At 47.3% G+C, this 15140-nt stretch overlaps 1 protein-coding gene across 12 annotated transcripts in view; it reads right to left on the bottom strand.

Moving 5' to 3' along the window:
• Positions 1 to 15140, bottom strand: part of pbrm1 (polybromo 1) — a 102030-nt gene that overhangs the window by 64443 nt on the left and 22447 nt on the right. For 10 of the 12 annotated variants that reach the window (XM_038812570.1, XM_038812575.1, XM_038812576.1 and 7 more), the window contains 7 exons: positions 14535 to 14603; positions 12666 to 12764; positions 12198 to 12286; positions 10065 to 10156; positions 9760 to 9976; positions 5588 to 5729; positions 5400 to 5497 (listed from right to left, as the gene is read on the bottom strand). In XM_038812570.1, coding sequence (XP_038668498.1) covers positions 5400 to 5497; positions 5588 to 5729; positions 9760 to 9976; positions 10065 to 10156; positions 12198 to 12286; positions 12666 to 12764; positions 14535 to 14603 — 806 coding nt within the window. The remainder of the gene's footprint in view (positions 1 to 5399; positions 5498 to 5587; positions 5730 to 9759; positions 9977 to 10064; positions 10157 to 12197; positions 12287 to 12665; positions 12765 to 14534; positions 14604 to 15140) is intronic. The other 2 variants (XM_038812566.1, XM_038812577.1) reach the window with 1 other exon arrangement.

The following is a 15140-nucleotide window of genomic DNA, read 5'->3' as shown; positions in this document are numbered from 1 at the left end:
GGGGTGCTCAAACTTCTCCTCCAGTTCACCAAGGCTCACGAACCTCCCGTCAATAAACAGGTCTCCCAGCTTCCTAATGCCGACCCTGTGCCACCCCAGGAACCCGCCATCCATGTTCCCTGGGACAAACCGGTGGTTCCCCCGCAGCGGGGCCTCCACCGAGCCCCCCACTTCCCCCCTGTGTCGCCTCCACTGCCCCCAAATTTTGAGGGTAGCCGCCACCACCGGGCTCGTAGTGTACCTCGTTGGAGGGAGCGGCAGCGGCGCCGTTACCAGTGCCTTCAGGCTCGTGCCTCCACAGGACGCCATCCCCATCCATTTCCATGCTGCCCCCTCCCCATCCATTACCCACTTACGTACCATCGAGACGTTAGCCACCCAATAGTACCCAGAGAGGTTGGGCAGCGCCAGCCCCCCTCTATCACTGCCCCGCTCCAAAAAGACCCTCCTTACCCTCGGAGTCCTGTGCTCCCAAACAAATCCCAGAATGCTGCTGTTCACCCTCCTAAAAAAGGCCCTCGGAACAAAAATGGGGAGGCACTGAAACAAAAACAAAAACGTCGGGAGCACCGTCATTTTAACGGACTGTACTCTACCCGCCAACGACAACGGCAGCATGTCCCACCTTTTAAATTCCTCCTCCATCTGCTCCACCAACCTAGTAAAATTGAGCTTGTGCAGAGTCCCCCAGCTCCTAGCCACCTGAACCCCCAGGTACCTAAAACTCCTCACTGCCCTCTTTAGCGGGAGCCTACCAATCCCCTCCTCCTGATCTCCCGGGTGTACGACAAACAGCTCACGCTTGCCCAGGTTCAATTTATATCCCGAGAAACTCCCGAACTCAGCAAGAATCTCCATCACCTCCGGCATTCCCCCCACCGGGTCTGCTACATACCACAGCAAGTCGTCCGCATACAGCGACACTCGGTGCTCCTCCCCACCTCGCACCAAACCCCTCCACCTCCTCGACTCCCTGAGAGCCATGGCAAGAGGCTCAATTGCCAGCGCAAAAAGCAAGGGGGACAGGGGGAACCCCTGCCTCGTCCCACGGTGGAGCCTGAAGTACTCGGACCTCCTCCCATTTGTCGCTACACTCGCCATCGGGGCCTCGTACAGCAACCTCACCCATTTAATAAACCCCACCCCAAACCAGAACCTCTCCAACACCTCCCACAAGTACTCCCACTCAACCCTGTCAAAGGCCTTCTCCGCATCCAATGCCACCACAATCTCCGCCTCTCCTTCTGCTGCCGGCATCATTATCACATTTAGCAGCCTTCGCACGTTAGTGTTCAGCTGCCTCCCCTTCACAAAACCCGTCTGATCTTCATGAACCACCACCGGCACCTAGTCCTCTATTCTAGTGGCCAAGAACTTCGCCAGCAACTTGGCGTCTACATTCAGCAGTGAAATTGGCCTGTATGATCCGCACTGCAAGGGGTCCTTATCACGCTTCAGGATCAGGGAGATTAGCGCCCGAGACATCGTCGGGGGCAGAACACCCCCCTCCCATGCCTCGTTGAAGGTCCTAACCAAAAGGGGGCCCAGCAGGTCTGCATATTTCTTATAAAATTCAACCGGGAACCCATCTGGTCCCGGCGCCTTCCCCGACTGCATGTGGCCAATCCCACTGACCAGCTCCTCCAACTCGATCGGCGGCCCCAGTCCCTCCACCTGCTCCTCCTGCACCCTTGGAAATTGGAGCCTGTCCAAAAAACTCTCCATTCCCCCTCCCACCGCTGGGGTCCCTAAAGCCCTCATTGACCTCTGCCCCCTGCCGCACCACATTCCCATCTCTATCCTTCACTCCATCAATCTCCCTAGCCATGTCCCGCTTACGAAGCTGGTGCGTCGCCTTCTCTCCATACTCATAGACCGCTCCCTGCGCCTTCCTCCACTGTGTCTCCGCCTTTCTGGTGGTCAATAAATCAAACTTGGCCTGCAAGCTACGCCGCTCCCCCAGCAATCCCTCCTCTGGGGCCTCCGCGTACCTCCTATCCACACTCAACAGCTCCTCCACCAGTCTCTCCCTCCTCTCCCCCCTCTCCCTATGGGCTCAGATGGAGATCAGCTCCCCCCTAATCACTGCCTTCAGAGCCTCCCACACCATCCCCACCTGGACCTCCCCAGTATCATTGGCCTCGAGGTACCTCTCGATACATCCCCGAACCCTCCTACACACCTCCTCATCAGCCAACAACCCCACGTCCAGACGCCAGAGCGGGCGCTGGTCCCGCACCTCCCCCATCTCCAGATCCACCCAATGCGGAGCATGGTCCGAAATCGCAATAGCTGAATACTCGGTCTCTTCCACCCTCGGGACCAGTCCCCTGCTCAAAACAAAGAAATCAATGCGGGAATAAACCCTGTGCACATGGGAGAAAAAAAAAAAGAGTACTCCCGAGCCCTCGGCCTCCCGAACCTCCAGCGATCCACTCCTCCCATCTGGTCCATAAACCCCCTCAACACCTTGGCCGCCGCCAGCCTCATGCCTGTCCTTGAACTAGAACGATCCAGTAGGGGATCCAGCACCGTATTGAAGTCCCCCCCCCCCCCCCATGATCAGGCCCCCCACCTCCAGGCCAGGAATGCGGCCCAACACACGCCTCATGAAACCAGCATCATCCCAATTTGGGGCGTACACATTAACCAACACCACCCTCTCCCCCTGCAGCTTACCGCTCACCATCACATTTCTGCCGCCACTATCAGCCACAACCTCAGACGCCTCAAACTCCACCCTCTTCCCCACTAGGATCGCCACCCCCCCGGTTCTTCGAGTTGAGCCCTGAGTGGAAAACCTGCCCCACCCACCCCTTCCTCAGACGGACCTGGTCCGCCACCTTCAGGTGGGTCTCCTGGAACATGGCCACGTCCGCCTTCAGCCCCATCAGATGCGAAAACACCCGGGCCCATTCAACCCCCTCACGTTCCACGTAATCAGCCGGATCAGGGGGCACCCCGCCCCCCTCGACTAGCCATAGCCCATCGACTGCTCGCCCCTGGCCATCACCCATTCGGCCCACCACTGACAAATTAATGACAAGATCACAGCATGGTGCAAAATCAGAACACAGCAAGACCTCTGGTTACTCAGGGTAAATGAAAGTGAAGAGAATCATTGCACAGATTTAGAGCAGATGTAAGGAAAGAAGAGTGAAATACGTCATGAGTGGTGTCTTCCTAGCATGGTGGAAAGCAAGAACCATTCATACTGGGTTATCGATTTCCTTTCTTAAATGTAATTTTGTTGCTTAATAAATTATCCTCATACATATGCATTGGGTGACTCCTTGTCCAAACTTTGTTGCCTGTTTTCTGAGCCTCTGAGGGCGGCATGGTGGCCCAGTGATTAGCACCGCTGCCTCATAGCACCAGGGACCCGGGATCGATTCCGGCCTTGGGTGATTGTGTGGAGTTTGCATGTTTTCCCAGTGTCTGTATGGTTTCCTCCAGATGTTAAGATTTCCTTCCATAGTCCAAAGATGTGTAGGTTAGGTGGATTGGCCATGCTAAAATTGCCCCTTAGTGCCCAAAGATGTGCAGGTTATGTATGTTACAGGGATAAGGCGGGGGAATGGGCCTAGGTAGGTTAGGTAGTTTGAGGTTGATTGGTGGACTTCGAAAAAAGTGACTAAGTGTCATTGAACATAGGTTGGGAAACTTCATGAAGAACCTGCCACAAATGAACTTTGAAATTTTTTGGGAGAATCACACCCCTTGTCTGTATATTATGAAAGCCTTGAAGTGGCGTGCTCACTTTTAACTGCTCTGCTTGACAGCTAATGAGTAGATCAAACAGTTTGTTGTAGATACAAACCAGGAAGCCTCAGGTATTTTTCCTTTCTCTACATCTGTTCATTTGGCCCCATGCTTTTAACGCTGCAGTTCTGTGAAGTCTGAGTCTTCCTAGAATGCTCACAACCCTTGAAAAGCTCCCCTGCTCTATCCCTGTATCCTGCACATTCTTGTGCAAGGGACAATATTGCATGGCCAATCCACCTAACCTGCACATATTTGGACTAGACTTTGATTGCCAGCTTAATGGATAATATCCCTTGGGGCCCAATGCACCGGGCCAGGGTGTCCATACCAGGGGCAGTACATCGTTGGTAATGCCAAGGGGCAGGGCCTGAAAAAGGGGCGAGCTGGGTCACCCTCATGCCTGTGTGGTGTGGTGTAACCTGTTATTTTCATGTTTGGTGGGAGAATGTCGCTTTTTGCTGAGGGTTGGGGGTGCTCGCCACGTCAGCGGGGCTCACCATTTCTGTTGTTGGGCTGAGGGGGGAGGATCCTGTTTCTGGATGCTCAGGTCAGAGCAGAGCAGACTGGTCAGTGTACTACCTGCTATGAATATTTTAGAAAACTCCTTGCACCAGTTGTAACAACTCCAGTTTTCCCGCTAGTGGGAGCACTTGGATTCGAAATGGAAGGTTTGTGCGCCATGAAACTGAATGCAATGCTATAACTATAAGCTGTGATACGGTCAAAGTTGGCAAATAATTTGCTAAATTTAACTGAAATTATTGTCAGCTATCATTTTCATTGAATCCCTACAGTGCAGAAGTCTGCGCGGACCCTCCAAAAGAGCACCCTACCTCGGCCTACTCTCCCACCCCATCCCTGTAACCACACCTAACCTGCACATCTTTAGACATTGTGGGGGAAACCAAAGCACCAGGAGGAAACCCACACAGACAGGGGAAGAACGTGCAAACTGCACACACACAGACACTCTAGGTCAGAATTGAAATCAGGTCCCTGGCGCGATGAGGCAGCAGTGCTAACCACTGTGCTGCCACCAATATATTTAAACAAAGTAAAAACATGAATATTTAATAACAACTGACATTTGCAGCATTAAGATTCGGTAACTGTAAATTATTAGATTATAATTTGACCAGTATTATGCCAAACAGCAAAAAAGGCACGATATGTTAAGCATGAACTGGCCTCCACAATCTCAGGAACCAGACCTTTTGGGTCACTTGTAGATTTGTACGCAAGGGTTCTTGTCTGTTTACCTTATTTTTTATTATAATAATTTGAAAGCTATTCAAACTGAACACTGCGATATTAAAAATAAAACTCAAATTTAGACACGTGAAAGATTGGAAAGCCATCCAAACTGTAGTTTGAAAGCCTTGGAGGCATAGTGGTACAGAAGACGATTTTATTCTAATGTTTTAATATATATTTTTAATATGTGTACATTCAATATTGTATTGTTTCAATGGAAACCTTGTAATCTTCAGCGTTCTCCACTATACATGGCTTTAGATGAAAATGGTTAGGAACAATAAGCAATAATGTTCAGCCTTTCCCATAACTTACATTTTAGATTTGTAGAATTATTGTATTTTAAATATCTTAATACTGTAGAATTCTTTATCCCTTACCTCTTTCTCTTTGCACTTCCTGTATCAGATGGTACAGAAGATACCATACTGTCACCATCTTCAGTGTACTCTCTTCTTGCCAGCTCCTTCCTCTTTGCCTGAAAGAGCAATTCTCAGGAGTAAAGTACTGCAGATGAAATTTACAGAATATATAAATATTAAAACACACCATACTGCTATTTTTATACCTGCATGATTTGCTGCAGCTTCAGCACTCGTTTAAAGATTGCAGAATTAGGAATATTATAGCGCTTGGCATTTTCAAACATTAGATTCATGTCAGCCTCCATTTGATCCAGGTTTTCAAATTCATTGTTCTTCAGTTTTTGCCTAAATAAAAAGAATGAAATATAATACCATTTTACTAATCATATAAATTTGCTCATTATAATACTCAATTTTTTCTTCAGTTCCTTGAGAAATCCTGGTTTTCAAAATCATTAGTACAATGCGCTATTAACACGAAATCTTGTCACATACATCAGACTTGTCTATTTTTCAGTAAAATGAAAATTGTAATGAAAATGAAAATTCATCGACAATTAAAGTAAAATTTGAGTGAATATACACATAAGGCACGACAAATGTATTTTCTCACCACAAATTTAATTAATAAAGAATATGTTACAGCATAGCAGCAGTGGCAAATGCATTAGATTCTGGGTTTGCATCTGCATAAATGAGACAAACTAATAATAAGGTTTGTGCAACCAGGGGAGAATAGAGGAAGGGCAAGTCATCTCTAGCCATTGTTTTGAACCTCATGCCATGCAATGGAAGAAAAACATAAACCAAAAATGGGGACATGGTGAACGCTTTTTCTATTCAGCAGGGAATGGCACAAAGTGCAGAAAAAATGTTTTGCTGGTAAGGAGGAAGGAGTGAGAGAGGGGTTGAAATTTTGAGAATTTCTCAAAGGCTGAACATTTTGAGAATTGGAAACACTTTGGTGAACACTTCCAAAACAGATTTTACACTTTAAAAAAAATCCAGAGCGGTCCATGGAAGTACCTGGAGTACTGTGCCGTATTATGATGGAAAAAGTCATTTTGAACCATTAAACGATGATACTTTTAGCAATTGTAATTACCACTGTGGGAACATTTGATAAATTAATATCGTATAAATCATAAATAAAAGTATAAACTAATAGCGAACAAAATAAACCTTTTCTAATTATATGCTGGGCTGAGGACAAAAGTTAATTTGTGTAAAAGTTAAACTCAGAGAGTGGGATTTTCCGGCCCTTCCCGGCGGAAGGGATCTTCTGGCCCGTCGAAGGTGACCACCCCATGGCGGGCTGGTTTAGCACACTGGGCTAAATCGCTGGCTTTTAAAGCAGACCCAGGCAGGCCAGCAGCACGGTTCAATTCCCGTACCAGCCTCCCGAACAGGCGCCGGAATGTGGCGACTAGGGGCTTTTCACAGTAACTTAATTGAAGCCTACTTGTGACAATAAGCGATTTTCATTTTCATTTCATTTCCTCGCCAGCAGGATGGGTGAGCCACACAAAGCATCGTAGAGCGGGTGTGGAAAATCCTGCCCAGAATGTATTCAAGTGGACATCAATTCTTTGGAAAGTAACTTTTTGCTAAAATTCTATATCTGAACATGTACAAACGGTGGAATGTTACCAAAAAATAAGAAAGTGTCAGTTCCGGTGAGAATTCTCTCAGAAATTTGAGCTCTTTGGTGGGAATGGTGCATGCCACAACCGTGGTGGAGTGGTGCCACTTAGAGCCGGGAACCGGCTCCAAACAGATGGGGCGCTGCAATGTAATGGTTCCCAGCTCATATCAGAGAGGTCTCGGGGGCTCTCCACAAACTCCCCCCCCCCCAACACCCCAACGTTCATCACTGGTATCCTCGTTGCGTGTGCCCCCCCCCCCCCCCCCCCCCGACATTATTAGCCAACATCACCCTGCTCCAATGTCCACTTCCAGCCCACCACATATGCATTCACACACACACCCCCAATCCCAAATGGGGCTCCTGGCACAGGTGGCACTGCCAGTTTGGTACTGCCAACTGTGCATGGCCTAGTTGAGTCCACATTCTCCCAGTGCCCAGGAGTCACCAGCTGGACCGGCAAGGGATCACCAAGGTGCTGATTAGTACTGGTCTCCACAAGCGGGGACCACACGTGTTGGCCACAATCTGAGGCCATTGGAGCCACTTGGATGGTCGGAGATAGGGCAGGGCAATACCCTGCAACTTCCCTGGCACCTGCAAAGTGCCAACCTGGCACTGCCAGGATGCCCAGTTGGTACTGTCAAGAATTGGAGCCTAGGGGGGGGGGGGGGGGGGGGGGGGGGCGCATGCCCATGGAACAGAGTGGGGGCGGGAGGTGGAGGGGGGTATGAAGAGGCTTCAGAAAAGTTAGATGGGTCCTGAAAAGGGATGGGGACACTCAGGGACGCCATAGCAGGGTGGCCTGATATGGGAGGGGGAATGACAACACCCATGTCTGCGGGGAGGGGGGTTAACATTGCCCAAGGTGGGGGGTGTAGGGAACCCTCAAGCACACAGACATTGGGGCACCCATTCAAAATGGCGCTCAATCACGGAGGAGCTGAATTCACCAGCAAGATCAGCTCCACCAAGAAAAGATTTCCAAGTGTGGGCTAGAATGGGGAGAAACTCCCCAGGACGCTAGAATATGACTGTGTGGGTGAATCCAGGTCTGGATCTCACCCAAAAGCTGGCGGAATCCCGCCCCCGCCAAACTTGCCCAAAATGACACTCAAGTCATTTTTTGGATGAATCGCACCCACGGACTTTGTCATGGGTCACGATTAATAGTTTGGGGAGGTGGGGGGGGGGGGGGGGGCAGTTTTTTTGATGATTGATGTTGAAATTTTAACAGGCAGATTTCAAGGAAATAAGAATGTTTATTCCTTAAATATACTGTGCCAATTAAATGCAAATCTGCCTTTCAAGTTAGGAGCAAATATCTCCAGTTAGACGTTAAACATCACAAGGCGGGGCAGCACGGTGGTGCAGTGGTTAGCACTGTTGCCTCGCGACGCTGAAGTCCCAGGTTCAATCCCAGCTCTGGGTCACTGTCCATGTGGACTTCGCACATTCTCCCCGTGTTTGTGTGGGTTTCGCCCCCACAACCCAAAGATGTGCAGTCTAGGTGGATTGGTCATGCTAAATTGACCCTTAATTGGAAAAAATTAATTGGGTACTCTAAATTTTAAAAAAAACATCACAAGGCCAAACTTGCAACAAAATGTATTTATATTCCTAGGACTGCTTTCACAAATGTCGTTTCATCCAAACAATAAGTTTTAATCCTGCTAAAGTGTTCGATGAAAGAATAACTAGAAATTTTATATTTACAGAAGTGATGGTGAAATACAGGTTCTAACTTGACCACAACTATTTTGAAGGCCTCTGCCAGCACTTTAAAATGACCACTCATTGCCATTTGAAAGAGTCAACCAGTAACAAATTTGAAACCTGATTGTGCTGCCGGCAAACTGTCCTAGTTGTAAGGCTGGAATGAAGAGATCATAATATTGACTGCGAGCGTGTGGATCTGCTCCTTCACTAGGAGCACCAGGCACACATTAGGGATCATGAAATGTCAGACTTCCAAAATGTGAAAAATAATTAACCTGCTTCTTGAGTTTAGCCATGTGCTTAAAGTTGTAATAAATTCATTCAAGAAAGGAATAAACAGCCTTCCTTGGTCCAAAATACGGGATGCCGCATTTTCTGAAAATAACTCATAGAATCCCGACAGTGCAGCCCATCGATTCTGCACCAACCCTCTGAAAGAGCACCCTATCTGGGCCCACTCCCACCCTATCCCCGTAGCCCCACCTAACATGCACATCTTTGGACCTAACTATGACATCATATGGGGCAGCACGAAGGTGCAGTGGTTAGCACTGCTGCCTCATGGCGCCGAGGTCCCAGGTTCAATACTGGCTCTAGGTCACTGTCGGTGTGGAGTTTGCACATTCTCCCCATGTTTGCATGAGTTTTGCCCCCACAACCCAAAGATGTGCAGGGTAGGTGGATTTGCCATGCTAAATTGCCCCTTAATTGGAAAAAATGAATTGGGTACTCTAAATTTAAAAAAAAACAAAAAAACTATGACATCATATTTATTAGGTTAGGTGGACTGGCCATAGTAAATTTCCCTTGGTGTCCAAAGGTTAGATGGAGTCACAGGGATAGAGTGGGGTAGTGGGCCTGGGTTAGGGTGCTCTTTTGGAGGGCCCAGTAGCTTTCTTCTGCACTGTAGGGATTCTATCACCAGGAGAATTATACGTATTTCTGAATGACCCAAAATTTAATGCATCATCCTGGCAACTTTTTTTTGGAGGGAAAGATAGCATTTCTTACCTAATTAACTGTAGAGACATGGGTTGTTTGATTTGTTGGTAATAGTCAGGATAATCTTTCTTGGAAGGCAGACGGAAGAAAGGTTCAGCCAAAAGTTGCCCCTGACTATTCCGGTAACCTCTAACTAATTCAAACAGCTGATAAAGAGGACTGGTAACATCAACAGATGAACCGATGCTTTCACCTTCAGAATCACCATCTTCAAAACGAGTGACCGCTGTAGAATAAAAAAAGAGATCTGTAAAAAAGCCAGAACAGCCACATCCACAAGGTTTTATTAAAATATAGTATCATAAGTGCCTTACCACCTAAACCACTTTCCTCTTCACTCTCAGAACCATACTGCAAAGCCATGGTAATTGCTGATAAACGATCTCCTTGAGCTGATCTTCGATTCCTATAAAGGCAGAATTTCAAAATAACCTTTACGAATTCAAAATACACCTTTCGTTCAAGTGTTAACTCTATATTTTTTAGTTATTCAGTATTCGAATCTCATTGCTCACTATTAGTCCTGGAAATTGGTAGAGGATGAAGAACTCATGCGGACAGGTGCGGAGCAGTAGGACAGGCATTTTGGAATACAGTAGAATGATAATAGCATAGAACATAGAACAGTACAGCACAGAACAGGCCCTTCGGCCCTCGATGTTGTGCCAAGCAATGATCACCCTACTCAAACCCACAAATCCACCCTATACCCGTAACCCAACAACCCCCCCTTAACCTTACTTTTTAGGACACTACGGGCAATTTGGCATGGCCAATCCACCTAACCCGCACATCTTTGGACTGTGGGAGGAAACCGGAGCACCCAGACGAAACCCACGCACACACGGGGAGGAAGTGCAGACTCCACACAGACAGTGACCCAGCCGGGAATCGAACCTGGGACCCTGGAGCTGTGAAGCATTTATGCTAACCACCATGCTACCGTGCTGCCCACCATCAAAATAGCATTTTGTAAATGCAGCTACCAATTACTTGGTTGAACATCTTTTCTAGGATAGCTAATAACTGATATGGTGATGGCCGAAGGCAGTTCTATGACCTCAAATCCCAGATATCCGATGTGTAGATTTCTGAAGGGAAATATGACTGGAGATGTCAAAAAGATATAAATTTTAATGTTTTGCTGCTAAAATGATTTTTTGTAATATGTTGCTTGTTCACAGATAAAATAAGATTGGGCCAAAAGGAATTCCAATAAGTATTTTGAATGATTCAATTGGTTTTCTCTTTTCCTCCTTACCAAAAGCTGGCCAAAATTTTGTCTGCTGGGGTTCCCGATGCGACGAAGAATTACTATTTAGGGAGCCTCTGGGGGAAGGACGGGTCAGATCACCCTCGTACTTGGGGAAAGGGGGACTGATTTGCGATGCGGAGAGCTGCGGTGCCATGCTATCAGGTTGCCTGCTTTTGGGCCGACAACGGGATACCCTTGGGAATCACTCGTAATCCTTGCCGTGCATAAATTTGCATGGCTGAGGATTCGGAATCACTTCCTGATTTAATCAGGTACTCATTCACCTTCAGAACGAGAATATAGGGTGGGATTCTCCCACAACTGGCCGGATGGCCCGACGGCGGCACCAAGAGCGGCGCGAACCACTCTGGCATCGGGGCAACCGAAAGGTGCGGAATCTTCCTCACTTCTGGGGACTAGGCTGGCGCCGGAAGGGTTGGCACCGAGGGGCCTGCGCGTGTTGGCGCATGCGCAGAACCGCCGGTGTGGTTCCTGCGCATGCGCTGGGGGATTCTTCTCTGCGCCGGCCATGGAGGAGCCCTACAGAGGCTGGCACGGAAGGAAAGAGTGCCCCCACGGCACAGGCCCACCCGCAGATCAGTGGGCCCCGATCGCGGGCCAGGCCACCGTGCCCCCCCCCCCCCCCCCCCCCAACCCCAGGACTCAGCTAGCCAGCTTATAAGCCAGGTCCCGTCGTGATGGACCATGGCCATTTCACACCGGCGGAACTGGCCAGGAAACGTCTGCCGCTTGGCTCATCGGGGCCTGTAGAATTGCCGGGGGGGGGGGGGGGGGAGAGCAGCTCAGCTGCCAACGACCCCCGACCGGCGGGGTGTAAACCTCACCCCCACCCGAAAACCGGCGCCGGAGAATACGGAAATCGGAGGGGCGGGATTCGCACCCCTCCCCCCGACCGGGATCAGAGAATCCCGCCCATAGTCTCGCAAAATTTCACCTGCTAATTTTGCATGCATAATGCCCAATGAATGTCACACATATTCTAGACACAAAATATTAATTTGAATGAATGAAAACACTGGTAAACTGCCATAAGAGTTTTAAAAATTCTATCTACTTATTTTTTTTGAAATTGCAAAAAATAACATTTTAAAATAAAACACGTTGCAGGTAAAAAAAATGTATCATTTGTAAACTTTGTAAACATAATATTAAACTAAGTAATTTTGTGTACCTGATTCGGAGACTAGATTTAGTAGGCTCCAAATTATGCTCAAGTTCAGCTCTCTTCTGATTAAATACTTTCTTGATGGTATTTGCATCCTACAGAGTTGGAAAAGACATTTTCAACATCAACAGGATTAATGAATTGCCACTATGCCAGTCTTTAAAATGTGAACCGAGATATATAATGGTATGGTATAGTGCTCTGCCTCTTGAGTTAAAGTAAAACTTTATTAATGCCATAACTCTATAATAGACAAACCCAATGTCTTTGCTCTGTGGTTACTTAGATTTTACTAAAAAGAAAGACTGGCATTTATATATATCTTTCATGACCACTGGACATGTCAATGAAATAAGAGTTGTCACTATTGTAATGTAGGAATCACAGCGCCAAAAAGCTTAGTTTAAGACTGGCTGGAGAGTGTCTTGATCTAAGATACAAGTAGAATAACCCTTAAACCTTTTTCACCCTTACCTTGAAGATTGGTGACCCTGGCTCATTGTAGGTTTTTGCATTCCTTACTAAAAGCTCAATATCTCTAGCCATCACATTGACACTTTTATAAACACCATTCTGTAAAAAGAAATTGGTATGTTTATACTAAGAATAAGCAATCACTATAAAAAGTTAAAGGGCTGAATTCTCCGTTTCACGATGCCAGAGATAAGGCGGAGAGTTGCACAGAATTGATAAATTAAGGTTTCCGCCCGGCGCCAAGCTCTGGTCCTTGGCAGCAATATCGATGTTTGCGCCACGCGCAGGCGGATTCATGCAAAACCATCATTTGCATGGATTTAAATCTCATTAGCGGCTTGGACACAGAATGCCCTACCATTCCGTAATGCTCCATCCCTCTTAAATGGAAGTCTCCCATGTGAATTAGTGAAATATTGACAAGTGGGGCCTGGGTGCCATAGTTCTGGAGGGGGAGGAGGGTAGACAAACTGAAAAAGGCAGATGGTTGCCTGGGCTGTGGGTAGTACTTTGTGCAAAGTCAGTGGACTCGGGATGGCCGTTTCAGATCGTCTTTGCCCCATTGCTGTTCCGACAAGCCCCTGGCTGTTCACTCTGCTGAGTGGTTGCCTGTGTCCTTTGAAGGCTCAGGGAGCCTCTGATCATCTGGGGGCCCACCCCGGCTGCTCTTCTGGAAATCCTCATATCTCAGCTGTTTCGTCAAGGGGATGGGCGTGGCCAAGCTCAATCAGGAGCCCACAAGATTTTGGCACTACTCAGAAACGTTACTCCACTGTAGAGGAAACAAGATCAGCAGAGCTCACCCCAACCAGAAGCATCTCCGTTGTGGCCTTTGGAGTCCTCCCTGGTTAGCTGCCCCTCTCAGGGCAGAGGCTTCACCAGTGACCCCCCTCATTTCTCCCGATCGCCAGCTGTCTCCACCTGGTGAGGCTGGAAGCACTGACTGCCTCTGCCATCACCTCCCAGGAGTTGTTCAGGAGGGCAGGAGTGAGTCTGCCTACCCTGGGAAGAGGGTGTTCCCCCTCACTTCACTGACATGGAGCCGTCGGTCCACCTCGGACTCTTGATCTCAGGGGGCAGGTCTTCTGTGAGCCATCTTCGTGCTGAAGGTTTGTGTGTGGTAAGTGGGGCGCATAAAAACAGCTCCAGCTGCCAGGCTCTTTAGTGCTATATCAGGCCCCAGGGGTTAAAACGGACACTAGTCTGGGAATTGCACTAACTTTGCGCTGGCAGAGTGCTAGCTCATTTACATGTCCTGTCTCACTTTCCAAATAGCGCCCCCAATGGGAATGGGAATCACACGCAATTCAGTCCCAGCAAAATACTTGGGGGTGATTTATAGGCTTCAATGAGCCCGAATTGGTGACGCTATGAGGCTGTTGAATCTTGCGCAAGGCCTCTAGGCACCGAGAAACCCTGCTAAATTCGACAGAAACGGGGCTCTATTTTTGTCCTGTTGAATTGCGCCCTTAGTCTTCCAAACGGAGAACCCTGCCCAAAATTACATTTTTTTCTTTAAAAAATAAATAAATTTAGAGTATCCAATTATTAATTTTTCCAATTAAGGCGCAATTTAGCGTGGCCAATCCACCTAACCTACACATCTTTGGGTTGTGGGGGGGAACCCACGCAGACACTGGGAGAATCTGCAAACTCCACAAGGACAGTGACCCAGGGCTGGAATTTGAACCTGGGTCCTCAGGACCGCAGGCTGCAGTGCTAACCACTGTGCAGCGTGCCACCCACCAAAATTACATATTTAACAAATATTCAGGTGAAACATCAACTAGTGCAGAATAATTCTTTACATCATGCAATTTGTGATTTCAGCTGTACAATTATGGTAGGGAAAAGAGAAAATTGTAAAACCTGAATCCTCTGGGCGATTGTCTTCAGGTCTACTGGTTCCTTAATAATTTCGTAGTAGTCAGGATATTGCTGCAAGTACAAACATTAATTCATGTAAACATTGATGCCTCTCTCACATTTTCCAGACTTTGGCCAGATAGATTAATTATAAACCTCAGTGTTGATGCTTGTGTTGGAACATCTTTAACAATATCCATTGAATCCTGGTTCTTTAAGATTAAAAAGTTAACAAAATGATCAATTGTAAGTAGCAATGAGATTTCTCAAAAGCAACTTCAGATTTTAACTTTGCAGGCCATGAAATGTGTTTGTTTATAATTTTCCACACTGAAATAAAATTCTATTTTTCTAAACTCCTGAGGTACAGGCATGTATTTCTTCCTGAAGACTACCATGAAGTGAACACTTTTTGTTTGGTAGACCTGAAAGCTCTACATTCAATATCTGTTTATCTGAAATCGTTATCTGCTGGAATAGTAATATTTAACACTACTAATACAGTCGTTTGGTTAAACAAATCAACAAAACACAATCTTAAAGTGTATAAAAAGAGACAAAAAGGTTAAAATGTTGGTGGATATCAAATTTGATTAATCTAATTAAATT

The sequence above is a fragment of the Scyliorhinus canicula genome, chromosome 11 (assembly GCF_902713615.1).
Source record: "Scyliorhinus canicula chromosome 11, sScyCan1.1, whole genome shotgun sequence".
In the NCBI taxonomy this organism is placed as follows: domain Eukaryota; kingdom Metazoa; phylum Chordata; class Chondrichthyes; order Carcharhiniformes; family Scyliorhinidae; genus Scyliorhinus; species Scyliorhinus canicula.
This window is presented reverse-complemented; position numbering and strand designations above follow the sequence as displayed.